At 51.8% G+C, this 27,290-nt stretch overlaps 2 protein-coding genes across 2 annotated transcripts; both read right to left on the minus strand.

Moving 5' to 3' along the window:
• Nucleotides 1-46: 46 nt before the first annotated feature.
• Nucleotides 47-23,537, minus strand: megf8 (multiple EGF-like-domains 8). Its single transcript, XM_084667671.1, has 44 exons — nucleotides 23,091-23,537; nucleotides 21,868-22,124; nucleotides 21,521-21,684; nucleotides 21,198-21,407; nucleotides 20,701-20,881; nucleotides 20,389-20,477; nucleotides 19,933-20,146; nucleotides 19,555-19,738; nucleotides 19,031-19,176; nucleotides 18,658-18,768; nucleotides 18,347-18,498; nucleotides 18,043-18,144; nucleotides 17,747-17,894; nucleotides 16,805-16,968; nucleotides 16,345-16,548; nucleotides 15,951-16,154; nucleotides 15,446-15,691; nucleotides 15,094-15,212; nucleotides 14,798-14,929; nucleotides 14,482-14,595; nucleotides 14,238-14,321; nucleotides 13,627-13,866; nucleotides 13,189-13,373; nucleotides 12,758-12,971; nucleotides 12,045-12,285; nucleotides 11,812-11,944; nucleotides 11,257-11,507; nucleotides 10,867-10,977; nucleotides 10,557-10,675; nucleotides 10,146-10,371; nucleotides 9,883-10,054; nucleotides 9,376-9,539; nucleotides 9,112-9,247; nucleotides 8,418-8,649; nucleotides 8,134-8,260; nucleotides 6,855-7,065; nucleotides 6,491-6,705; nucleotides 6,188-6,383; nucleotides 5,794-5,962; nucleotides 5,422-5,614; nucleotides 4,884-5,054; nucleotides 4,418-4,548; nucleotides 4,078-4,210; nucleotides 47-3,266 (listed from the first exon to the last, which is right to left on the minus strand). The coding sequence occupies exons 2-44, from the start codon at nucleotides 22,049-22,051 to the stop codon at nucleotides 1,770-1,772; spliced, it is 8,619 nt and encodes a 2,872-aa protein (XP_084523797.1). The 5' UTR covers nucleotides 22,052-22,124; nucleotides 23,091-23,537; the 3' UTR covers nucleotides 47-1,769.
• A 120-nt stretch (nucleotides 23,538-23,657) lies between these two features.
• trim35-28 (tripartite motif containing 35-28) lies at nucleotides 23,658-27,290 on the minus strand. The gene is made up of 7 exons (XM_084667699.1): nucleotides 27,151-27,290; nucleotides 26,511-26,956; nucleotides 26,301-26,396; nucleotides 25,193-25,423; nucleotides 25,061-25,083; nucleotides 24,835-24,953; nucleotides 23,658-24,682 (listed from the first exon to the last, which is right to left on the minus strand). The coding sequence occupies exons 2-7, from the start codon at nucleotides 26,937-26,939 to the stop codon at nucleotides 24,147-24,149; spliced, it is 1,434 nt and encodes a 477-aa protein (XP_084523825.1). The 5' UTR covers nucleotides 26,940-26,956; nucleotides 27,151-27,290; the 3' UTR covers nucleotides 23,658-24,146.

Raw genomic sequence — 27,290 nt, forward strand, 5'->3', positions numbered from 1 at the left:
ACTAGGAGAGAATTAAAGACATGTAATCAAAGAGGCAGAGAAAAAATAATAATACAGATTTTCACAGATTTTATTGTCGCCTACTCTTCACTAGGACAGATTGGGGCAACATAACCATCTTCTGTACAGCATTGTTCCCTTCTTTAAAAAAAAAAACTACAACAGCAGAGCAATGAAAATAATGTATAAAAACATGAGAAATTATGTTAACATTTTAACAAAGAAATCAGGTAACCATAATACACAAATGCTTGTGACTGGAAAGGAGGACTGTTATAAATAGCGTGACAATATCGATTGAACTGGACCATAATACTCAGGACTGCTACATGCACAAGCAACAATGACAAACCAACGTGTAATGACTTTCTATTTCTAGTAACACCATAATTCAATCTTTCCCAAAAGTAATTTCACTATAAATTGTTTTCATGATAACTAAAGTCAACCCTTTCACTGAAGGGATCCTTTTAGTGATCCACATGTTTGGGAAATCTGTTTGTATCCACGTAGTGCAACAAAAAAAAAAAGACAGAAAAAAAAAAAAAAAATGTAAAGTAAAAAAGTAACAGACTCCTTAATAAACAATACTGATATGCTTTCCCAATTCATCACATTAGATTTCACGACCTCAGTCACACATCTCTCACCAGGAGGACCCAACTTTTCACTTGTTTTTATCCCTTTTTCTTCACAAAATGTTGAAAACATCTACAAAACCATTTTCAAATTAGAATTTTTCAACAGCTGATTTCCATCTCCACAGCCAATCCAAAAGCACAACCCCCTGGAAACCAACACGCTCCAGCCTCATTCATACATTTCTTACCAAGAGGATGAAGTCCAAAACTTCAAGGATGAAACAGGTGTCATAGGCCATATCTACATCCTTCATCACTGCAGGAGTTCCATAGTAAAAAAGCAGTCAGTTGTGTGCATGTATTTTCTATTTATAAATTAGATTAGATGCTGATATCATAGAAAGTTAATCCTCAATTGGAAACCGAACCCACTTAACCCTCATGTTAGTGAATTTTGTCAAATATGTCATTTGTGTTAGGTCCTCTTTAAGCTGCACGACATCATACAAAACTGTAGTGTTTAAATGTAAGCATGATGACTCACAAACAAGGCAAGAATTGAAGGCAGATGAGTGTAGATGTGCACATCAACAATAAACAGGGCATGTGAAAGAATATGACAAAATATACTCAGGAGGAACAACATTGATGTCAAGCTTTAAAGCCTGACTCATTAAATTACTATTCATGTCACTCTTTTTTTTATGTCTTCTATCTTAAAACCAACAACAATCGCATTTTGCACATTCAAGTGAACTGGTCCCAGCCCCGCCTCTCTAATTCAATCAAAAGGCCAATTTCGATTGTCATTTTTGGGTTTAAAGCACGTTGGTTCCAATGCAAGCGGGAGTCATTCAGGCATCCAGCTCAAGTCTCTGTGTGAGCCTGGATCAGTGACTGCATTCAAAACCTCCATAGTGAACGTATACGTATAGCTGTTGTAGTGCATTCTATGCAGCTGGCTAGGACATGTGAAGCATTGGAATACAGCAATATATATTCCAAGAAAAAAAGACACTCAGTAAATATACAGAGTATTTACAGGGAAACGTTCCATTGGATCTTTATACATTACTTCTTATTGGATGCTTTTATTGACCGTGAGGGTTTTTGTTGTTGTTGATCCCTCACATAATGAATCTCTTTTCTACCTACTGTACATCTCACCAAACCCTCCCTCTTCTCCCTCTACATAGCCATAGTGGTGAGGTGCTGATGCCCCAGCAGGCCCTTGCGTCCCCCACTAGTCCCAGGGTGCCCCCCTCCGTTGCCGTGGCCGCAATATTCCTGAAGGTTCTGGCGCAGGGTGACGAGGGCGGAGCCTAGGCAGGCGCGGTTGGGTGCCAGGATGCCCCCCGGCAACTGGATGAGCACCGTGGCAACGCCGGCCATGCCGTCGTCTGTGGGCTCCAGGGTGATGGGCCCCACTTTGAAGGTGGAGTAGGAGAAGCCCATGAGCTGGGAGAGGAAGGGGTCTGAGCGGCAGAAGTGCTGGTAGCCGCTGTGGGAGGACGGGTGGTGGTGGTGGTGGGAGGCAGGGGTGCTGGTGGTGGTGGGGGCGTAGTGGTGGGTGTTCAGGTAGTGCAGGGGCAGGTGCTGCCCGCTGTTGCCCCCCCCGCCCACAGTGAGGTGGTGGTGGTGGTGGGCGACGGGGCCGGAGGCCGGGTCGTTTTTGTAGGAGACCACTCCCGTCCTGCCCCTCTGGCCAACCACCACCCCCCCCAGCTTGCCGGTGCGGGCGTGGGCCAGGGACACGGTGCTGCCCCCAACCCCTCCGCCCCCCGTGGAGGGCAGGTAGATGAGCTGGGGCTCGTCGGGCTCCAGGTAAACGGTGAGCTTGGCGAAGGGTCGCGACGCCATCTTGGTCATCTCCTGGATGTGGCGTCTCTGCTCGCGGCGGAAGTCCAGGAACTGCTTGACCTTCCAGAGGAGGACGCAGACCGACAGGAAGAGGAAGAAGCAGGAGAAGAAGACGGAGAAGAAGACAAACAGGTCGATGTGGGCCTGGTCCTGCCGGAGGAACAGCAGCCCCTGGGACTCGCCCTGCCTCTCGTCCGTTCCCACCCCCCGCAGGGCCACGTAGAAGCGGCTGGACTTGAGCGAGTGCACCTCGTGGGGGAAGGTGACGACCACGCGGTCGCGGACGCCGCGCACGATCAGCACCGTCTGGGGCTTCCACACCGTGATGTAAGAGATGAGGCCCTCGGCTCGCTCCTCCCTCACCACGCGCTCCGGGCCCTTGGCCTGGAGCTGCAGGGGGTTGCTGGGCAGGATGGGCCCCCCCAGGACGGACGAGGAGTTGGCGTAGACCTTCATGGGGGAAGGGGGCGAGTCTCTCCCTCCGGCCGCCCCTCCTCGGCCCGCCGTCTCGTCCTCGATCTTGATGACGTGCACGCCCGTCTGCCGGTCCACCTCCACGATGAAGGTGTCGTGGGAGTTGGACACGTAGACCTCCACCTCGCCGAAGGTGACGTCGATGGTGACCCGTATGTCCACGTTGGTGAACTTGGGCTGGGCCGAGAAGTAGACGGTGCGCCCGCGGGGCAGGTTGCGGATGGTGGGGTCGTGGAAGCAGCTGGTCTGGGAGGTGGGGTCGAAGCAGGCGTCGCTGTCCACGTTGAGCTGCCGGTAGCACTGGCGGCCGTTCACGGGCGTGCCGTTGAAGGTTTCTTTACACTTGGCGCACTGGGAGGAGCCAGAGAGGGAGAGATCGACAGAGGAGAGTGACAGAGAGAGAGAGGGAGAGAGAAAGATCGACAGAGGAGAGAGACAGAGAGAGAGAGAGAGGGAGAGAGATCGACAGAGGAGAGAGACAGGGAGAGAGAGAGGAAGAGAGAGAGATCGACAGAGGAGAGAGACAGAGGGAGCAATCAAGAAAAGGCGGGCAGAGCTTAAATAAGGAGCAGAAGAGGATACGCTCACACAGTGGCAATTTTAGACCCTTTTTAGGAGTGCTCAAGCAGCCCTACATTTAATCTCAGCACTCCTAAAGTAATAATAATAAAAAAATATAAATGATTATGGTTTATTATCATTTGATGCTGGTAGTTCATGAAGAAAGGGACATCCCTAGTTTTTTCATTCATTCAATATTTGGCATAATAATATATTTAAAAAACAATGAATTGTTATCCAGTGAAATTAGTGATTTATTAGCAAGGGGGTTTAGCACTTTTGGAAGGCATTGTATTCCTTTTGTCATTTAGCAGAAGCTCTTATCCAGAGCGACTTACAGTAAGTACAGGGACATTTCCCCGAGGCAAGTAGGGTGAAGTGCCTTGCTCAAGGGCACAATGTCATCTTGCACAGCCGAGAATCGAACCGGCAACCTTCTGATTAATAGCCCAAGTCCCTAACCGCTCAGCCATCTGAGCCCATGTCGTGTCACATTCTCACTTAGGGCTGAGCACCCCTAAAGGTCTGATCCTAGAATCGCCCTTGCACTCACAGCTACGTTCAGTTTAAAGTCAGGTACACGTGATTTTCCCTCCCATACCTGGAGTCGGTAGCAGTCTTTCTTGTCGCTCTGTGAGTTGCTGAGGCAGGCTGCCGTCTCTGTGTTGTTCTGGCAGGGGCAGCCTGTGCCGTCGTTCTCATTACACGTGTCCGCGTGGCCGTTACACTGACACCTGCAGGCATGGGGGGACATGACACCTTTCAGATTCATTCATAACCAACCAAAACTAAACACTCTAGGGGGTTTTATATTGGGACAACAACCAAAACTAGGCCCCTAGATCTAATGACAGATGGGGAATATATATATATATATATATATATATATTGACATATATTCAGATGAACGCCGGCTTGGTTCTGCCAAGTGAGGAACTCACTTGTCGCACTTCCCCTGAAGCAGGAAGAAGCCGCTGAGACAGCTCTCACACTTGTCCCCCACGCTGTTGTTCTGACAGCTCACACAGACTGCGCTGTCCTCCGTAGGGCCCTCCGACACCCACTGCAAGATCTGGGAGGGGAGGAACACGGAAGGGGGCGGGGCATGAGAACAAGCAGCAAAGTGTCGTACACGACCCACACGCAGCGTTTCGGACGGCTTGTTGAAGGTGCGAGACAGTCGAGAGGAGCCGAAAAGAAAAAAAGACAACAAGACACGCCTCCTCCAAGTGTTACACGTGTTCTGTACACGTGTTCTTTACACGCGTTCTTTACACGCGTTCTTTACACGCGTTCTTTACACGCGTTCTTTACACGCGTTCTTTACACGCGTTCTTTACACGCGTTCTTTACACATGTTCTGCAGCACCCAGGGCAAGGCGTAGACGTGTCGGACAGCGTGCTTACTCTGTCAGGGTCGAGCGGGTGGTTGTGGGGGTTCTCCAGCGCCTTCCTGTGCTGGTCCTGGGACAGACACACAGCACTGTTCCCCCGGCAGAACTCCCTGCAGGAGCGACATGTTCCCCCGCCCAGGGCCGAGCCCACGTACAGAGGTTTGCACTTCTCACAGTGGGGGCCCTGGGGGGTGAGGGGGGGGACACAGCAAAACAGGGGCCGTCAGCGCATACAACTTGAGAAAGGACAACCTTGTCATAGATTACAGGGCCACTTCACAGACACGCAGTAAGGAAATGAATCTGCTAGAAAATGTTTTCTGTTACTTATGTGTGTGTGTGTGTGTGTGAGGGGATGGTAATCTTGGAATAACAGCGTAACTCTGAGTTGCACTCTTAAACAAAAAGCCAGACAAAAAGAGAGCGACCTGGAGAGAGAGAGAGAGAGAGAGAGAGAGAGAGAGAGAGAGAGAGAGAGAGAGAGAGAGAGAGCGAGAGAGCGAGAGAGAGAGAGTGAGTATGTGTGCACTGGGCTCATTCCGACACGTTACCATGGTGTTGTTGTGGCATTCCAAGCACACGTCTGGCCGGGACACGTTGGCACAGTTGCTGTGCTTGTTGCAGCGGCACTGAGAGGAGCAGTTCTCCCCCACGAAGCCAAAGTGACACTGACACACCCCCGGAGACACGCACGAGCCGTTCACACAGCCCTGCGCGCACACCGGCTCACACTGGCCCGACACACTGCAACCAGACAGGGGGGTGGAAGGGGAAGTGGTGAGGGAGGGAGGGAGGGAGGAAAAAGGGGGGATGGAAAGAGAGATCGAGGGAACCAGGAGAGAGAAAAGAGATAAGAGAGAGAAAATGTGGTCGAAGTCATGGAGCAAAACACGTGGTGAAGGTAAAGAGGTGTGTGTGTGTACCTGCTGAGGAGGTAGCCGTGCTTGCAGGTGCAGTGGTAGCCCTGAGGCAGGTTGTGGCAGTCCTGGGTGCTGTTGCAGTCGTGGTGGCCGTTGGCGCACTCGTCCTCCTCGGGGCAGAACAGGAAGGACCAGCTGCTGTTCCTCTGGGGACACACCCCCTCGCTCACACCTAGGAGGGGCAGGGGGGGGGGGGGAAAGACATGATACTTTGAGGGCGTTCCCCTTTCAACGCTTCTTGGGTTATCCCGGGTTCCTGTACTGTTCTATGCCTCTGTGTGATTCAAGGCCCAGTGTTCTCCAAAAGCATCTCATTTTAGAAGTAATTAGTTGTAAAAAAAATAAAAGGTGTTCATTTTGTTCCTGGCGGTACTGGGCCGTCCTCGCCCACACTCACCATCCAGCCCTCCCTGCTGGCAGCGGCCCACCCCATTGGCTCCCCGGGCAGCGCACCAGCCACACTGGGGCCTGGCGATGCACTGGGAACACTGGGAGAGCTGGGCGCACTGGGGCGAGCAGGAGTCCCCTCTGGACAGCAGGCGTCCGCACTGGCCGGCCTCGCAGCGCAGCGGCACGTAGGACGGACTCATGCACTGGGAGGAAGAGAAGAGACCATGTGACCACCATGTGACCATCCTGATCAAATGCGATTGGTCTGGGCTGGGGCCCGTGTAGAGGGGGGGGAGGGGGGTGGCATTACCTGCTGCAGGGCCATGCTCCACACGCAGTGCTGCCAGCCGCCGTCGGAGCCGTTGGAGTTGAGGCAGAGGGTGCAGTTGCGGAGCTGGTCGCAGGGGGTGGGGCAGGGCAGGGGCGGGGACGACTCCACCTGCATGGGGGACACGTTGAGGAGGGCGTAGCTGAAGCACGTCCAGTCGTAGGTGGGGTTCACGCTCAGGATGCGCCTGGTCTCTCCTGGAGGGGGAGGGGGGAGGGGATGTGACACAGAAGGTGTAAGGAAAGAACACACACGCCCTGACATAGAATCCAAGGCGGTGGTCCAGCCTCTCTCAACCCCCCCCCCCCACCCTCACCCCCCCCACCCCCTCACCCCCCCCCCTCACCCGTGCGTTTGAACTGGCGCGTCCACATGCACTTCCCGGAGGCGGTGCACTTGGGGCAGTCGGAGGCGTCGCAGCTGGTCTCCGTGCAGTTGCTGGACAGGAAGATCTCCCGCTGGTTGATCCTGCAGTCGTGCTCCGACGTGCAGCTGACGGAGCTGCTGATGCAGGCGCCCTCCGGACAGTTGGTGCACCACTTGCAGGGCGGGGCCAGCTGTGGAAGACAGGGGGAGGAGAAAGAGGGGCGTGGGTCAGAAGCGGGTATCAGATCAGCAGATACCAAACTGCCCATCCTACACCTGGTATCGTGCTGATGACAGACAGTGGTGCATCGCTGTGTGTCGTGTGGAGACACAAGTCCACTCAAGCTGCAAGGGTATTAGAAAGAGACAGCACATGACACTGACATTAGACTAGCTGCCTGTGCGTTTTAGTATTTCGATTTTAAGGTTCTCCCTCTGGTTTTTGAACAGGTACAAAGGCTTAGCGCCAAAATATTTCGGTGACTGCATTCAGGATCATGTGCCTAGTGAGGACCCTTCGATTCTCCACTGCTTCTCTTGAATGATTCCGAAACCGTGAGAGAAGCTTCGAGTCGGCTTCTAGCTCCAACACTCACTTAAACTTGCTTTCAATTTGCCTGCTCTGCCTTTCACTTCTTTTACACTGCTAATGTTTTGATTATCCATAGTCATTGCTTGTCTCATCTTTCATGTGCTTTTGTTCATTTTTTTCTTCTATGTTATTATTGATCTGTTTTGGCTTGGATTTGACTGGATTACTATGTACGCCACTTTGAGCAGCAATCTCTGTACGAAAACATGCTTCATAAATACAATTGTTATTCTTCTTCTTACGATTATCATGCACACAAGCAGGCTTTTCTGGCTATTCCGGCACCTCCCCCCCCCCCCCCCCCCGGTGTAGATGCTGGTAAATGGAAACGGATCTATAAAAACCAGTGCGCCCGGTTTAATGCACACACTGAAGTCCAAAACGTGTTCCATTTCATACTAGCAACAATGGTATGTACCTATTACACACATGACAGAGAGACCTTCTCAACAATTCTGAATGCATGCCATTTCAGATGTGTGCCTGGTATATTACATTTAGTCATTTAGCAGACACTCTTATCCAGAGCGACTTACAGTAAGTACAGGGACATTCCCCCCCCGAGGCAAGTAGGGTGAAGTGCCTTGCCCAAGGACACAACATCATTTTGGCACGGCCGGGAATCGAACCAACAACCTATATGTGCCGACGTGTGTGTGTGTGTTACCTGGGAGTGGCTGGAGAGGATTCGGGGGTGCCTGGCCAGACACTCGCTGCAGGTCTTCAGCCTGCGACACTGGTCATGGAGGCGGGGCGTGGGGGAGCAGGACGACTGGCCAATGGCACAGCCGGTCCTGAGACAGGGGGGGGGGAGGAGCCAGAGGAGAGAGATCAACGAAAGCCAACGTTTCCACACATAACACCCCCCTCCCCAAGGCTTATCTGGCTGAAAGCCCTGCTCCAACTCCCAGCAGGGTGTGTGTGGGTGTTCAGGCCGCCTGGCCGCCGTACCTCTCGGCCACATCGGCGGACGTGCAGCTGCCCCGGCACCACACGCAGCTGCCCGTGGTGGAGTTGCAGGCCTCGGGGGTCAGCAGCAGGGCGCACGGCTCCGAGGGCACGGTCAGGGTGAGGAGGCGCCCCAGCGTCACCCCGTTGAACCCCCCCGAGAGGAACAGGCGCTCGTCCCACGCCGCCATGGCCAGGGACACAGAGCGGTTGATCGGCTCTCCCACCGCCGATGCTGCCGGAGGAAAGAGAGGGGGACAGAGAGGGAGCGAGGGGAAGGGATGGGGAGAGAGAGAGCAAGAGAGAGGGGTAGAGAGAGAGAGAGAGAGCAAGAAAGAGGGGAAGGGATGGGGAGAGAGAGCAAGAGAGAGAGCAAGAGAGAGAGGAAGTGAGAGAGAGAGAGAGAGAGCAAGAGAGAGAGCAAGAGAGAGAGCAAGAGAGAGAGGAAGTGAGAGAGAGAGAGAGAGAGAGAGAGAGAGAGAGAGAGAGAGAGAGAGAGAGAGAGAGAGAGAGAGAGAGAGAGAGAGAGAGAGAGAGAGAGAGAGAGAGAGAGAGAGAGAGAGAGAGAGAGAGAGAGAGAGAGAGAGAGAGAGAGAGAGAGAGAGAGAGAGAGAGAAATTAACAAGGTATGAAAGTGAACCTCATGGATTGGCTCAAAGGATATGCAGAGTGATTGACAGTAGTCTGGACCAGTTACCAGGCTGTATCCAGGTGTTACAGTTGATCTGGTAGAGGGACACAGAGTTGCTGTAGTCCTCGTTCTCGGTCCTCCCGCCCACTACCACCATGGTGTCTTTTATCAGGGCCGCCGTGTGGAAGTAACGGAACATGGGCTGGGGAGAGAGAGAGAGAGGACATGAGCTCAGATGGTTTATGAGTGATTATGAGGAAAGGTTTAGAGATGTTTCATTCAGTACAGGGAAGACCAGGTGAAGCTGTGTGTGTGTGTGAGGTCACCTACCTTACTGCCCTGTGAGGGGACCAGCAGGGACCAGGTGAGGTTGGGGTAGTACAGACTGTACAGTTCCCCTGAGGGCTCCACGGTCTCCACGTTGAAGCGGTAGCCTCCGAACACGTACACGGCGTCAGTCAGCTCGTGGTACACCGCCGAGTGGCCGTACAGGCCTGGGGGAGGAGGAGAGGGGGGAGGGGGGAGAGGAGAGGAGGAGAGAGGGGGGAGGGAGAGGAGGAGAGGAGGAGAGAGGGGGGGGAGGGAGAGGGGGGAGAGGGAGAGGTTAATGTCAGACTAGGAGAACACCACACCTTGTATTTCTCACACTGAGAAGAGATAACTTGCAGAAACACTGAATGCTAACAGCTTACAAACGCAACCAGCAAGCGAGCTAGCTGCACATGGCCAAGAGCGCTAACCAGCATAGCGATGCGGGAAATTAAATCCACCTGCCACGGCGTTGCACGTGTGGATGCCCCGTAAGGTAAGGGGAAAGCCTGGCTGTTCAACCCTCACCTGTAGGGGGCGTTCCGGTGTGGGGGGCGATGGACCAGTTTCCAGAGTGGGGGTTGAACTCCAGCAGGTGGTGGTTGAAGCCGTTCTCTGGAGAATAACCGCCGATGAGCAGCACAGACGAGTCCTTACGCACTGTCAGCGAATGGCCCGCCACCGGGGGCTGTAGCGAGCTCTAGAAGGGAGGAGGAGACACACCTTGTTACAGACAGACTGGCTTCAGGAGACGGTCAATAAGAGGCAGGTTCAAACCAACTAACTCTGACCTTGTACTGCCTCCACACCAGACTGCTGAGGTTCAGGCTCCACGTGTCATTGGCCACACCCTTCTGCGTGATCCCGCCCACCACCAGCATGATGTTGTGACTGGCTGTGAGAGGCTCGTGATTGGTCAGCAGAGCGGAGGCGTGGTAATAGCGAGGTCTGGGGGCGGAGCTCTCCTCCACCGAGCTGGTTAACATCTGAGTCCAGCGACGCTCGTTGACCGAGTACCTGAACAACCAATCAGCATGCAGAACAACCAATCAGCACGCTGAACAACCAATCAGCACGCTGAACAACCAATCAGCACGCAGACACAGGTTGGAGGAAAGACGTTGATCTTACGGCACGTGATGGTTCATGATACACCCGTTCCCCGAGGGCGGGAAAGGTTGAGAGCAGAGCTTTCCTCCCACCTGTAAACGTTTCCCAGGATGCCCTCAGACAGAGAGAGTCCTCCGTACATCCATAGGTTCCCCTGGGGCCCAGACACCAGGGTGTGGCCCATTCTGTGGAGGAACCTGTGGGCCTGGTTCTGTGGAGAGAGGGGAAGGACAATACTGTAACACACACTAAGGCGGAATAACGCTGTTGCAAGAACCAATCATTTCAGTCTTGGTGCCCCCTTTTTTTAAATATATTTATATATTTGTAACCATAAAAATACAACATAATTCTAGCAATTTGATTGTAAGTAAGGTTGGTCAGTGCAGACCAGGTTCTTACGGCCGTGAGCTGTGTATCCAGCAGAGTTTCCCACACCAGGCTACTGGAGTCCACAGGAGCAGAGCAGTCGGAGCCAGCCCAGCCCTCAGAACACACGCACACTCCCAGAGACTGAACACAACCAGCCGCAGTCGTCAATATCGCTCAGGAGATGGGGAAGGACACGGCAATTACACAGACAAGGGCCGGGTTTCCCAGATTCGTTAAGAAGCTCCTAACGCTAACATCTTCTTAGGAACGTTCTAAGAGCGCTCTAGAACGCTCTTAGAACGTTCCTAAGAAGCTCTTAGCGTTAAGAGCTTCTTAACGAATCTGGGAAACCCGGCCGATATCATGAACACACACACAGACAGACACCTACGCACACAGACACACTTGAGTCTCTCTCACCATGTTGCAGGACCCTCTGCCCTCTGCTAGTCCACAGTCCTGGGGGCAGAGCAGCCTGTCGCAGTGAGGGCCTCCGTAACCATGGGGACACTGGCACAGGCCCCCCCGGCACTGGGCCACCCCCTGGCACACCGGCGCCCCCTCCTCCCCCTCCTCCTGGCCCTGGCGGCAGCGACGCACCCAGAAAGAGGCGTTGAAGCCCTGGGGCTGGTCCGATGACACGTTGGCCTCGAAGTAGACAGAGATAACACCTGCAGGGGGAGAAGAGAGGATGGAGAGAGAGAGGAGAGAGAGAGAGGATGGAGAGAGAGAGGAGAGAGAGAGAGGATGGAGAGAGAGAGGAGAGAGAGAGAGAGGATGGAGAGAGAGAGGAGAGAGAGAGAGGATGGAGAGAGGGAGAGTGGGGATGAAGAGAGAGAGAGGATAGGCGGGGGAAGTAGAGAATTAGAAGGCACGACCGTGTTTGTAATCACTAGTGTGATTCAGTGATGTCTTGGCCACCGACAAAATATATCATGAAAATGTGTGAAGGTTCTTCAGCTGAGCCGAGGTTACCCGAGGTGGCCTCCACAGTGGTTGGCTGAGTCCGGGTCGTCCCACAGAAAGCACCAATCAGGTTGTGGTCGGAGTGCACCGCCCCGTTGGCCAGGAATTGAGGCAGGCCGTCAAACACGTAGACATAGGAGCTCTGCGCGCGCGAGAGCCAGCGTGTCAGACAAAGACATGGAAATACCCACAGGATCTTGTCCTACCTGTACTCATGGTGTGTGTGTGTGGTCAGTACTCACACTGCACTGCGTTTGGGAGTCAGGGTGCAGGGTGAGAGCCACAGGGGGGCACAGCTGGCCAGGCAGGCAGGGGGTCAGGGTCTCCGACACGGACAGCACCCACAGGCAGTGGGACAGGCCGCTCCTGCCCCCCACGCCCCCCCGCCACCCCAGGGAGGAGGAGACGGGCAGGGGGGGGGAGGAGGAGGAGGACAGGAGCACGGAGCGGCCCTGACACTGACGGAAACAGGTGCCGTTGTCACTGAAAGGAGGGGGGGGGGGGAGAGAGAGTTTAAATCACAAGCTGCACAATGACACCCTGCACATTGCAATTTGCACTATTGTATCGTTCTCTTGCACTATCTGTTTTTTTTTGGTTCGATTGTAAATTATGACTACGTATATTTTATTTTTTATTTTATTCCCCTTAGTATTATCTAGACCCCCCTTAGTATTAGCTAGACTTTGCTCCTTTTGTATAGGTAGTCCTCATATTTAAGTTTCAATATTCCTATGTGTTTAATGTATGCACCTCTCTGCCAAAGTAAATTCCCCGTTTGTGCAAACATTCATGGCGAATAAAATCCCCACGAAGCGAAAAACAGTCCTTCATTACGTGGCCTTCATTACGTTGACGACCAACAACCAGAAGCTTGACTGTAACCGCAGCATGACTGCAGATTCAGAGTGCTTCAACAGGAGGGCCAACACAGACCGTTGGAGATTCCCCTCACCTGGGATCTCCGTAGTAGCCTGGCAGGCAGGCCTCGCAGTGGGCCCCCTGGGTGTGGTGTGTGCAGTAGCACTGGCCCGTCTGGTTGTGGCAGTAGCCCTGCTGGGGGTCCCCGTGGCCGTTACACTGGCAGGGCACGCAGCCTCCGCCGCTGGCCAGAGCCGAGCCGAAGCTCCCCGGACGACAGTGCTCACACTGGGGCCCCGTGGTCCAATCTGAGGAGGGGGGAGGGACGGGGTGGGAATGAGCAGACCAATAGAGGGCGGGTTGGGATGAGGATGGACCAATCAAAAACAGGGATCGATGTGGATAGATCTGGAGTGCTGGCTCTTTTATTTATTTTTCTTTAAGGAAGGGTCCTGAGCAACACGCCAGCCGGTTTTCGACTTCACGACACCCAATGCCGTCGCCCACCCTGTGAGAGCCACTTACCCTGGCACTGGTCGCAGATGCCTGGAGCGGTGATGCAGGTGCTGTGGAAGTTACAGCCGCAGTCCACGTCACACTCCACGCCGCTCAGGACCAGCGTGGCCGGGTCAGAGGTCCAGCCCAGGGAGCACTCGCACTCGAACCTGGGGCTGCCGCTGCACTGGCCCTCGCGGCACTCGTTATAGCATCTAGGAGGATGGGGAGATGGGGGGGAGAGGGTTAGGTTTGTAGGACAGGTGAGAGGGAGAGTGACACCCAGAAACGGGTAACAAGGCGGGGAGTCGGAATCGGGCTATTCGATTCCCGGCCGTGCCAATGACGGTGTGTCCTTGGGCAAGGCACTTCATCCTAAGAAAGCATTTAAAGCATCAAAACACAGCTACAGCTGCCTGACAATGAAATTAGACGACGAAAGATGGGAACAGGGAGAGAAAGACTCACGTCTGGTTGCAGTGCAGGGTACCGTCTCCAGTGTAGCCCCTCTCGCAGTGGCACTCGTACGAGGTGGGCGTGTTGACGCAGGTGGCAAAGGGGTGGCAGTTGTGGAGGCCCAGCCGGCACTCCTCCACGTCAGGGCAGGTGGGGTAGGACCACACAGCCTCCTGGTCGCCCTCCTCCAGGTGCTCCAGCTCCATGTCCATCTCCATGGGCCGCGGGGGGGCCGAGGTCTGGGGCTCGGGGCTGGGAGAGGGGAGGGGGATGGGAGGAGAGGTTATGGAACAGAGAGGAGGAGGAACGACCTCTTTGTCGTCTGCCTCTGCGGCTGGGGTCATGAGAGAGTCGTTTGGGGAGTGTCACTGATGAGCGGTGGTGATGTGGTCGGTGTTCTGGGGAGTGTGACTGAGGAGCGGTGGTGATGTGGTCGGTGTTCTGGGGAGTGTGACTGAGGAGCGGTGGTGATGTGGTCGGTGTTCTGGGGAGTGTGACTGAGGAGCGGTGGTGATGTGGTCGGTGTTCTGGGGAGTGTCACTGATGAGCGGTGGTGATGTGGTCGGTGTTCTGGGGAGTGTGACTGAGGAGCGGTGGTGATGTGGTCGGTGTTCTGTTCTCACCTTGTGGCTCGCACGTCTGCCACGGCGACACTGCAGTTATAGACGGACGCTTCGTCCAAACCCGCCCAGTCCCCTCTCAGGCACCTGGAAACAAACAGACGGATCCAGAAGGGTTAGACGTGACCAGAAAGCAATTCCTCACATCCGCAGATGTGTGTGTGCGTCTGTGTTTGTGGGTCTGTGTGTGTGTCTGTGTGTCCGTCTGTGTTTGGGGGATCTGTGTGTGTGTGTGTGTGTGTGTTACCTGCCGATGGTGGGGTTGTTGTAGTCCCCGCACCAGCCACACTGGAAGGTCTCCAGACAGTCGGTGCAGGTAGCCAGGGCAGAGCACTGCTTACACTGAGGCACAGAGTGGACACTGGAAAACAGGACAGGGAAGGAAGACAAAGGTAAATGTGCCAGAAAAAAGAGTCAAATAAAACAAGAATCTGAAATGTATACCATGCTTAACGAAAAGTGTTTTTTTGTTTCGCTTCACCAGAAGAAACGACCCTACCCTGACAGTAATCTGAGACTTAACTGAGGTATAACAAGGTAGAGAGACCGTGACAGTGTTTTACCTGTCGTACCAGTCCCTGCACTCTCCGTAGGGGTACTTGGTGAGGTAGGCCGCAAAGTAGAAGCAGGCCTGGGCCGACTCGCACCAGGCACACTGGCTGGAGTTAGACAGACACTCCCCGCATGTCTTCCTCCTGCGCGAGGTGGAGACGGCGGGAGACAAGGAGAACGAGGATGAAGTTCATCAACGTCATCTGTTGCTGTTTGTCATTTCCTTTCTTAACCGTCGGGAGGGAAATTAGGTTGCCGAGAATAGCACTCGCTTTGAAAACAAGCCCTGCGAGTGATTGTTACTCACTGGTTGCACACTTTCGGACACACCCCCGGATCTCGAATGGAACCTTCCAGCCTCCCCCGCCGGCTGCATTGGTAGTCAGCCTTCTTGCTCGAGTTGATTTGCCATTCACAGTAAGGGTCCTGGGGTCAAACATCAAGAGGTTCAACCGGTCGCCCTGACCAACACCCTTATAGCCTTTATTGTACATATAAAGACACTTTATAGGTTTAAAAAAAATATCCATATAACTGCTCTCCCCAATGGCAATCTCCACCCTTATACGGGCTGTAAAAATATCCTATTTAATGTTGTATCAGACCTATCTAATCCTCTGTAGTCGTAAAAACCGGCAGGCCAGGGGTGGTCTGTGTACCTGGGTGCAGGCGGAGCAGTCCCTGTATTCCTCACACAGGGTGCAGTGCTGCGGCGCCAACAGCAGGTGGTGCTCTCCATCCCCCGAGTCCTCCGGGCAGAGCTCCAGGTGCAGGCCGGTGCGGGCCAGGCAGCGGGCCAGGGAGGGGCACCAGCCGCAGGACTGGTCCGACAGGCAGGCCAGGCAGGACTGGTACCCCGAGCAGGAGCCCGAGCGGTACGGCTCCAGGAACAGGAAGGAAATCTCCTACAGGGGAAAAAAAGAAGACAGGGAGTCTAGAGAAAACTGATCTCACCGTTTTATTTACAAACCATTTCCTGTACGATTGTTCTCTTATATTGTAATAGAACAGGGTTCCCGCTCTTGTAAATAATAGTTTTTTTTCATACATTTAAATGACAGTTTTACAAAAAGTTAAAAAGTATTAAAATCATTTTAAAAAATCTCTCCATATCAAAAAGTATCCGTCAAAAATAGCTCCAGGGCAGGTTCTGCTGGTACTCACACTGCCCCCGGGCAGAGCAGTCCTGTTCCAGATGAGGGCCATCTCGCTGGTCTGGCCAGAGCCGGAGTTATTCAGGTAGCCCTCGGCCTGGACCAGGTAGTGGTTCCCCCGGGTCAGGTTGGAGAACAGGAGACTGCCATCCGGGCGGGAGAGCAGCTTGGTCTCCTTCTCCTGGTGAGCCGCCCAGCGCCCCACCACCTCCTTCTGAACACGGAGAGAGAAGAAGAGAGGGAGGGAAAGAGACTTAGAAACAAAGAGGAAGAGCTCAGAAATATGACACCACCCCTTCCCAAAAGAACAACATTCTTCCACATTTTAACTCGTAACTCTCTATATTCTCTTCACGCTCTTTATCTATTTCCTCCAATCTCCTGTCGGTGTCTCTCTCGCTCACCAGCTGTAAGGAGTTGGGTCCGGAGGCCATGCGAGCCTCGAAGTGGAGCCTCTGGATGCGGGCCGACATGGAGACCGTCTCGGTGGGGGGGGGCGCCGGCGGGGGGGCGCCCCACAGCGGGTGGATGAAGCCCCGGAACTGCAGGGTGACGTCCATCTCCGTGGTGGGGCTGAGGATGATGGAGGTGCTGCGGAGGATGGCCACCTGAGGAGGAGGAGGGGAGGAGGGGGGGGGAGGGAGAAGGAGGAGGGGGGAGAAGGAGGAGGGGGGAGGGGGGAGAAGGGGGGAGGAGGGGGGGATGAGAAGGAGGAGGGGATATGGGAGGGGGGGAGGGGACGGAGGGCAGCATAACAGACAGTGAGAGTCAGTAGAGGGTGTGTGTCTCTATATGATACGTTGTATGTCCTACAGAATGCATCCAGGTGAAAGGGCGGGCGTGGCAGAGGGGAGGACTCCGTACCTTGTCGGGCTGGGAGTCGTTGCGGGGGTGCTGGAAGGTGAGCAGGTGCAGTCCCGGGACGTAGTTGTCGGTGCGACAGTGGTGGAGGGAGGTTAGGAAACGGGTACGCTCTCCCCACCAGCCGTACGCCCCGGAGATCTGGTCCACACGGCACGCACTGCGCTCTGAGAGACCGAGAGGGAAGAGTCAGTACACTGCGCTCTGCGAGACCAAGAGGGAGGAGTCAGTACACTGCACTCTGCCAGACCAAGAGGGAGGAGTCAGTACACTGCGCTCTGAGAGACCAAGAGGGAGGAGTCAGTACACTGCGCTCTGCCAGACCAAGAGGGAGGAGTCAGTACACTGCGCTCTGCCAGACCAAGAGGGAGGAGTCAGTACACTGCGCTCTGCCAGACCAAGAGGGAGGAGTCAGTACACTGCGCTCTGAGAGACCGAGAGGGAGGAGTCAGTACACTGCACTCTGCGAGACCAAGAGGGAGGAGTCAGTACACTGCACTCTGCGAGACCAAGAGGGAGGAGTCAGTACACTGCGCTCTGCGAGACCAAGAGGGAGGAGTCAGTACACTGCGCTCTGCGAGACCAAGAGGGAGGAGTCAGTACACTGCGCTCTGCGAGACCAAGAGGGAGGAGTCAGTACACTGCGCTCTGCCAGACCAAGAGGGAGGAGTCAGTACACTGCACTCTGAGAGACCACACAAAGATGTATCACTGCGTTTGGAAGAAGCGCGAGGCAATGCATCTGTGTTTTGGGTGTGTTTGGGCGGAGCTAAGAGAGGTGACCTGGCTGCGAGGGGGTTTCTGATTGGAGAGAGAGCTTGGGGGTGTGGTCAGGAGGGAGCTCGGTTTGTTCCAACGCACCCTAATCATGTCTCATTCCCTCACAATCCAACCAGTGGTAAGTTTTTCCCCTCCTTGCTTGCTTCCTCCCTCCATGCTGCTCACCTGACACGGGAAGGCAGGACTCGTTCTGGACACACCAGCCAAAGTCTCCTGGCGTGCGGGGAAGGGACTTGGGCGTTCCGCTGAACACCAAGCAGGACTGGCAGTCGGACAGGAACCGGGCCAGACCCAGGCAGCCCGTACTGCCACACTGGGGGGGGGGGGGGGAGGAGAGGAACACAAGGTTAGACTCTTCGGAGTCACAGTCCAGTTCCGTGAAAGAAGGCAGGGTACTCTTGGCATTACAGGAAAAAGGATAGATTCAACATTTCAAAAAGAGGAGGAGGGGGGGGGGTTACCGGGTCATTGGGTTGGTACTCCCGACAGCGCCCCTCGCACCAGCTGCATTCTGGGTTCTTCAAGCACATGCTCTCGTCTGGTGCTTCGGCACACACGGCGTCCTGGACACAGGAAACACGACGTCAAACACACACACACACCGCACTAAGCGTGGACACACTGCAGCCTAGGAAAGTGCTGATTCGCTTTGGTACATTGGTGCGGCTTCCTGGTCGATTCCCATCTGCGGCCTCACAGACTTCGATCCATTTCTATCTGCAATCCGCCCTCTAATAACTCCATTATCACTGCCCCACTCCTCACCCTGTCTCCTGGGTCGCTGCTGACAAAAAGCGGAACTTTGTAAGCCACCAGGTCTCCACGGGCAACGCCACTGTAACCCCCGGCAACCAGAAGCACTCTCCCCTCCATCACGGCAGCTACATGGGAGTAGCGCCCCCTCACAGCCTCTCCTCCTATGGAGACAAGGAGATATATGTAGAGATGAGAGAGCGAGAGAGCGAGAGCGAGAGAGCGAGAGCGAGAGCGAGAGCGAGAGACATGAGAAAACCACATCTATGTGCTTTGGTCAAAGTGTGTGAGACGGTGTGTGTGTGTGTGTCGTTGGGACTTACTGTGCACAAGGCTCTCTCCAGAAGACACCCACTGGTGACAGCCCAGGTGGTAGAAGAAGATCTCCTCGTCGTAGCACTTCTCCTCTTGGTAATGGATATGGACGTTCCCACCTGAGAACAGGGAGGGAGAGAGACATCAGGGTCATTAGGCTGAACCACAAACAGGAAGAAGGGGGTCGCCCAATCATCTAGGGCAAGGGTCAAAGGTTAGGGAACCTTTTCTCCGAAGCAACATACAGAAAGGGAATTGAACCTGCGACTACTTGATCAGCAGTCAAAATCCTCGACCAGTAATCCCCTTTCTCTACCGATAAGCCACGCCTTTAACTCAGGCACGGTGTAGTTTTGCTGTCTTTAACCGCTCTACACTCACCGTAGACCACCATGTAATTGCCGATGACCGTGGCGGAGTGGAAGGCCCTCTCTCTGGGCCCCGTTGCCGGGAAACGGGAGCGAAACGAGGTCCAGAACCTCCGCTCCACGTGAAACTCGTCTGTGGTGTTGACCCGCACACTGAACCTGAGGAAAGGATTGAGGGGTTCAGACGGCAGCAGACACCAGATGTGCATTAAAAGTTTTCAAAGTCACACACACACACACACACACACACACGCAGATGATGGGTAAGCAGGTGGCTGAGAGGTTAGGGAACCGGGCTCGTAATCTGAAGGTCACCAGTTTGTTCCCGGCCGAGCCAAATGACGTTGTGTCCTTGGGCAAGGCACTTCACCCTACTTGCCTCGGAGGGGAATGTCCCTGTACTCACTGTAAGTCGCTCTGGATAAGAGTGTCTGCTGAATGACTAAATGTAAATGTGCAGGTCTGAGGACACACACGTGGACGCTCTGACAGCACATGTCCCTCCACGAGCGTGTGTGTGTGTGTGGGAGCGTGTACCTGGCCGTGGTGGGCCTGTGGCCCCCGTACACCAGCAGGGTCCTGGAGGGCTGGTGGAACACCATGGAGTGGCCCGCCGTGGCTGGAGGCTTCCCCCCCGTGGCCTGGACCGCCTCCCACAGCCCAGGAGCCTGCAGGCTGAAGCGATACAGGGAGGAGGAGAACATGTCCTCCTCGGTGCGCCCTGCGACACGTTGGGGAGAGAGAGGGGCACCGGGGTGAGTCGGCGCTTTTTAGGAGGCGGACGTTTTACGGGGGGGGTGGAGAATCTCCCACAACCCGATGCGACGCGACTGGTCCTACTGTCAGGACGGTGTCGTTTGCGGAGACGCGTGTGAAACGACGTGGGCTGGGTCACGACTCAGCAGGGTACTGTACCTCCGAACACGTAGAGATAATCGTCCACGACGGCTGCCGCGTGGTTGGCAAGTCTCGGGGCCCCAGGAGAATCCGATTGGCCGAGCTGCTTCCAGTCGTCCAGAAGTGGCCGGTACACCCAGACGTCACTAGCCAGAGCGCCACTAGCAAGCTCGCCTCCGAAGATGACCATTTGACCATTCCACTCTACCGCTGTGTGAGAGTGACGGGCCACCTGACAAGAGAGGAAGAGAGGAAGGGAGGAAGAGAGGGTGAAGTACAATGGGAGAAATGATGAGACGGCCAAAGAGAGGACAAAGCAATCAAAAGAGAATTGCCGGATACAGTAAGTGGAAGAAAAATGCATCAGAGCAAATGTAGTCAATGAAGAGGCCTTGTTTGCGGAGAACATAATCACTATATATTTTAGTACAGGTCACACAACAAATTTGGAGGGAATAAAAGACAGGCACTTACTGGAGAGTTTCCATAGGACCTGTTCTCCCACTGGTTGGAGCTGAAGTTGTATTTCACCAAGTCCCCTAGTGCTCTGTTTAGGTCGAACCCTGAAGCATAGAACATGAGAGGTCAAACAAAAGAGCAATAAAGTCACATTGTTATATAATAGTATACTTAACCTGAAAAAAAAAAAAAGAATGGATGGGCGGTGAGACATGTTCAGTGGGTGAATTATTCCAGAAACAGGTGTGTGTGAATGACTGCATGAAATATGAATGACACGACAAATCGTGAATGGGTGAATGAGGAAAACGCCTCCCGTGTCCTGACCTCCGAACAGGTACATGGCTCCCGTGGAGGACAGGTAGACCCCGGCAGACCCCGTCCTGGCGGGCGTGTACGGGTCGCCCCCGTTTACGTTCCACCACTGCCCCGCCCCGCTGTCGTCGCGGAGACCGAGCTGACAGCTCTGACCCAGGAAACCCGAGTTGCAGAGGCAGCGCTCTCCTCTCTGAGAGAGATCGACACAGAGAGCGAACAAACAAAGAGATTTAGGTGTGCGGACACACAGAGACAACTAAGGGAGTCAGGTGACTCAGCGGTTAGGGAATCGGGCTAGTAAGGTTGTCGGTTCGATTCCCGGCCATGCTAAATTACGTTGTGTACGTTGGGCAAGGCACTTCACCCTACTTGCATTGGGGGAATGTCCCTGTACTTACAGTAAGTTTCTCTGGATAAGAGCGTCTGCTAAATGACTAAATGTAGAACTAGCGGCATGCCGAAAACGGATGCTAATTCATCCAGGTCTGCAATTTGCGCCTTCTCACCTTGTCACACGTGCCATGCAAGACGCAGGCCTGGGGGCAGAGAGGGGTGGTGCAGTCCACTCCTCCCCAGCCCGAGAGGCACTGACACTGGGAGGAAGCTGTGTCGCAGCGCCCCTGGCCCCCGCAGGCACCAGGGCACACGGAGAACGTGTAGGTGGCATTGAATCCCAGAAGATTGTAATTAGCGTCGCTGAACAGGTGAAGCAGCATCTGAGAAAATGAGAGGACAGGTGAGTAGAGGAAGTGCATTGAAGCGTAGTTTTGACACAGACAGTACAGAGATAGTGCTCATACCTTGAATTCATGCAAATGAGTAATGTTACCTTGCCAGACTTGGCTTCTATGGGCTGAGGCAGGGTGTTGCCACTCAGACTGGCCAGTAGGGGGCTCTGGTACGAGTCTCCATCGTAGACGAACAGGTAATCGTAGGTGCATTCTGTCTCCATGAAGGTGAAGTTCAGGACAATACGATAGTTGTTGCTGGGGGCTTGGTGAGAAAAAAATAAAAATAACAGAAATGGCAGTGCATTCAAACTTTTCAGCAGGAATCAAACTAATTACACCATACATGACACCATTGCATTAACAATCACTGAACAATCACCATCTGATAGGTGGTTGACAGGGTCCCTACCATGGTCATTAAATCCAAATCTCCCCAAATGAATACCTTTGATGAGCCACTCGCAATTTCCGTTAACAGAGTAGTTCCCAGGTCCATCAGTGACATATCCTGGAGGTCCCCTCAACACCTGCCTGTGGCCCTTACAGTCCCCTGCCCTGCACCCCGGGCCCCAGGCCATAAGCAGCAGTAGCAGGTGGACAGGCAGGTGGGAAGCCATCCTCTCCCCCATCCACACCAGGAGGGAGAGAGAGGTGGTGGTGATAAAGATGTCAATCCCAGTACCTCAATCACTGACTGGGACTCTGTTGTAAAAAAAAAAAACAATGATCAATTGAAGCCAAACTAAAATAACGACAGATCTTGAGTCATCAATGTGCCAGCCTCATCAATGATCTATGACATGGACTATGCTAGTAACAATTGCGATTATCTGCTAGCAAAACAAGATGTCTAGCTACAAATGTTAGGAGAGGACTGTGTTCTTTTTACAGCTAGGTAGCCCGTTATCACAACCAGATGTGTTTATTACGCGTCATTAGCAAGCCAGCAAGCTATCTTTAAAGTAGCTTAGAATTTGCAGCATACGCGTTGCAAAATAACTACAATTTCAGTTGAATTAAGTATTGTTACATTTTTTAGTGTAACAAAACTAACTAGATAGCGATTAACATTACGTTGGATTTACTATATAGCTAGGCTAGCCATTTCGGCTTGTTTTGAAGGTCCCTACCTACCTCAATTATGATGTTAAGCTAGCTAGAAAAAGTAGCACAGCAAACCACGTTTGCTCTAACGTTATATATTGGCACTACCACAAAAACTCAAGTACCCTTCGACTAAACAACCAGATTTCTGCCGTTATTTAGCTAGCCTAGTTTGTTGATTAATTGTATGCTAGCTGTGCTAGCTACATTTGTGACCATCTACAGTAGTACAAATACTGCCTCTGCCAGGTGTGAGTCGAATAAACATATCCAGTACAGTACAGTACTGGCTATATCGTTAGTCATGAAACCGCAAGTACAACAGTAATTAAAGTACGTAGATTGACTCTACTGTGTACAGTTTTGATTTGCTGCTATCACTACAGGTGCTTCTGCAAAGTATTTTTGTAAAATCACGAAGACGATGCGGGCTGCTGCCTGCCCGATGATGCTGATAGCTAGCTAGCTACTGCTACTAGCTGGTCACTGTCTGCACTCCCTAACCTAGCCAAGAAGACCGTTATAGCTAGCCTAGGTTAGTAACGTTAAACAGTGGTTTCTTACCAGCCCCCGTGTCTTCGACTCTGTTCGCTAATATATTACATTTTCCTTCGCTTTCCAGCTGAACACACCATCAATTAGCGTCGGTTTTCAAGCAGCATAGGAGGAGCTCGACGCCTGGAATCCCTGCCCGTGTTAGCACAAACCGACCATCACAGAGGGGTCGCGTACAGTGGTTGGCTGCTATCCAGTTAGCTAGCTAGCTAGCTTCGACGTCCAGATGCAAATACGCATTCGACATGGCCGGTTTTGCAGTATAATATTCAAAATAGATGGTATTCAGCTAAGGATTCTAAGTCAGATTTCAAAATCAGTTTTATCCGTCCACATGGACCACGGTGGAGATCTAAAATTATCGCCCCCCTTCCTGCTTGCTGTTTTGCGAGTGACATTTAGTCCGTGGTTGCCAAAACAAAAGGTTCATAACAGTAGGTATACCTTTGTGCTGGGCATCACTACCCACATCTCAGCATTGCCCTCCCGCGGAGATCTTGACAATGGTTCTCGATTTTTACGTGAAGAAACTGTCTGGCCAATGCTTGCTTATTAAATCACAACAGTGCACCAATATATTCGAAGATCTATGCATTTTATTATGGCATCAAATTACGTAAACATAATCGATCATATTTTCTTTGGCATACTTCCATAGATATAGATTACTTTATTAATTCATCCATACAACCCATCAGTTTAAAAGACAAATAGAAAGTCAGAATCTAGGGAATGTTATAGATATTGCAATATCCAGATGCAATTAAAGGCCTTATGAGAATGTATAGATATTTAAAGTGATAGTAATGTATGCAGGAGACTACATAGGCTATTTCACTACAAACAACTTGATTAGAAAAATCAAAGCAAAATATACAATACCCAAGCGGTAATCAAATGTATCATTAGAAAATAAACCCCTGGCAAATGATTTTTTTTCTGTATGAAGAAAAGATCACTCATACAGGCCACTCATACAATTTTTTGCACCCAATGTAAAAACGTAGAGCATAACTAAAGTAGACTGAAATCACCTATTTTTGAACTCTCATTTAGACAACCTCCTCATGAGGTATGTATAGCCACCTTGGCAGGAAGAACCGACATTGGAGTGCTCTGCAGCCCGGGCCCAAACAGGGGGAACAGCTTCTCTGTGAACTTGTGTGTGAAAGTACACAAGTGCTTTCCTGACACTGCATCCCAAAACGACACCTCTCCCTTATCCATGTTAAGCTTAACTCTGATCGTCTCAGGTCGCCTTTCCACAACCAGCTGCGTGCGTTTGGGGGTCAGAGCACTGTACAGCCCTTTGCTCACCCCGATAGTCCAGACACCCCGCTCCGTGGACACGGTAAACTTCCTCTTACGGGCCACAGACTCGTTGCACACACCCAAGATCCACTTTGGGTTGTCCGCGACGTTGACCTCCCAGCGATGCTTGCCTGAGGAAAAGCCCTGGGCACCCAGGACGAAGACACAGGGATCAAATCTCTCAGGGTTGTCCGGCAAAGACTGACGCTCTGGGCTGTCCCGTATGCTGTCCAGGCCGGGAGACATAGAGAGCCACGGAGAGGCCGTGTTAGGATCCATCACCACAGGGACTGAACGAGAGGGCAGAAAAGAGAGAGTCAGCTGACATCGTCTTCCCAACTCCTTGTGTAACAGACGTGGCCGCGCCACCGTCGGAGGTACACTCGGCCGATGTTTCGAACGATGCACCACGTTACACTCCGTATTACCACGTTACACTCACAGCATTTAACATGAGTCTGCATGTTGTTCCAGATGTTGTAGCCTAGAGAGCCGACATGTTGGCCCATGTCTAGCAGAATGTGCGAGGGATACTCAGGGTCTGGAACTGTCCACTGCGCTCTGCAGAAATGTGCAATATGGGAGTTTGTGATAAAGATATATCCAATAAAAGGGGATTTATCACGGATGCAATTTTTCAGAGAGATATTTGGCAGAAAAGTACTCACTTTCTCTTTAGGTTTTGAAAATTCTGTAAAAAAAACAAAAAAACAATGTAAAACACAAGACTGGTTATTACACTCCAGTCAATAGCGAATGAATCACTAAAAGTGATTATTCACTACAGATGCTAATGTTACCTGCAGAAAAGGCAGGTCCTCTGCCCCCATCTCCCTCTTGACGGTTTTTATCAGCTCCGTGAGAGAGGCGATGTCCCTGGTCAGCCGGTTGATATGTTCCTTCACGGTTTTCGTCTTCTCCTCCTCTTCGTCGGTCAGAGCTTTGAGTCTGGCGGCTTCTTCGGCGTGCAACACCTGGTGGAGCCTGGTAAACTCAGCCTTGATCTGCTTCTCAGCTTGATGGGCCTGACTCTGGAGGAACATGGCGACAGCAGTGTTGATATTTTGCTCAGCAGCAAATTTACTTTTTAGTTCATTTTAGTTCATTCATGTATGGTAATACCAAATAAACAGACCACATGCCAAGCTATAAGAAACACCCTTTAAAGAGCAGAGCTGGGAAGTAACAAAGTACAAATACTTTGTTAATGTGCTTTAATTGATTTTTTCCTGGTATCAGTGCTTTACTATGTATTTTTCGGACAACTTTTTACTTTCACGCCTTACATTTTGTGCACAAATATCTGTACTTTCTACTCCTTACATTTTCAAGCCAGCCTCCTTACTTTTAATAAGCAGTTTTAATAAGTACTTGGTGGCATGTTCTCTTTCTCTCCTTCATTGTGTGTGTGGAGAAAAAGGTTTCCCCCAAAAAGTTAACATTTTTGAAAAAATGTTTTCGAAAGATGCAAAACTTTTCCTGTAAATTTTTTTATATTTTAACAATATAAAAACAATTGACGAAAACGTTTCTAAAGGTTGAAAAAAAAAGTGTTTTTAAGTTACAAAAAAGGTTGAATCATTGAGTACTTGATTAGTCTTTTCAAACAAGATCTGTACTTCTACTTAAGTGAAGGATGTGTGTACTTTTGCCATCTCTGTTAAAGAGTCAAGACGAACTGTCACAACATGGTGTAGACACCATATATATATATATATATATATATATATATATATATATATATATATATATATATATATATATATATATATATATATATATATATATATATGGTAGACACCGTGTATTCTAACTGAGGAAGGAAATCCTGCTTTAACATATTTCATTTATGGAATGCGAAACAGGATTTGCAACTTCTTCATTTTCATAGCCAAGGAGCTACGTTACCTCGATGTATTCAACTGTGGTGGAAAACTTGTTTCTTATCTTCAAGTAATGTTCAATTTTATCCTCCAAAATGGTTACTTTGAGACCCAGTTCATCCTGTAAGACAGCACACGTTTAACAACGCCCATACAGTTGAAAAAAAAACAAAAAAAAACGGTAAAACTATAATTCAGCGGGTGACCAAAAACAGAATGAGTCAGCGTATCTAACCTTACAGAATGGCGCCCCCTTGTTGAGTGGCAGAAGCTCGTGTGTTGGATGTAGTGTCACACATTCAACACACACGGGCTCCTCGTCTTTAATACAGAACAGCTGAAACTCGAGCCGGTGCAAGTTACATTGAGCCCCTGTACTGGCGAATGGTGCCCGCCAGCCTTTCTCCTTTTGAAAAGACTCGCAAGCGTCTCTTAACGCACGATTGGAGATAGGTTGTTCCCCATCGCAGCTCTTCCTGCATACAGGGCACTTGTTACCTGTTATGGATTGCCAGCTTTGGTCCAGACATTTCTGACAAAAACTATGTGAGCAGGACAGTAGAACAGGCTCTCGGTAAAGTTCCCGACAGACTGGACATGTGAGGTCCTCCTGAAGGAGATAAGGACCCTCAGACATTTCTTCATTCCACGCACATTCGGCCATCGCTCTCGGCGTAGGCCCTTCGAAGGAAAGCGTAAAGTTTTTTACTTTCAAATTAAGAGAAGAATAGCCGACTGGATTAGCTGACAGTCGACCACATAAGCTCCTTTTGTTTTGTTAGCGGAACTGGTGTCTGGCCCTGTAGATTTTTCTTATCTTACCCTAAACATTTACCAATTTTGATAGGTTAATTCAAGAAGAGCACTTTGCCTACCTGGTAGGAGACTGTATTTCGAGTCAGCGTTCCTTCCTGAATCTCGATATGGGAAGACAAACCTAGTACTGCCCCTAGTGGAACTGGAGTTGTAGGAACACTGTGTATGATAAGAATATCGCTCATAGCCATGGTGCTCT

The sequence above is a fragment of the Hypomesus nipponensis genome, chromosome 2, assembly GCF_054491055.1.
Source record: "Hypomesus nipponensis isolate SF chromosome 2, ASM5449105v1, whole genome shotgun sequence".
NCBI lineage: Eukaryota > Metazoa > Chordata > Actinopteri > Osmeriformes > Osmeridae > Hypomesus > Hypomesus nipponensis.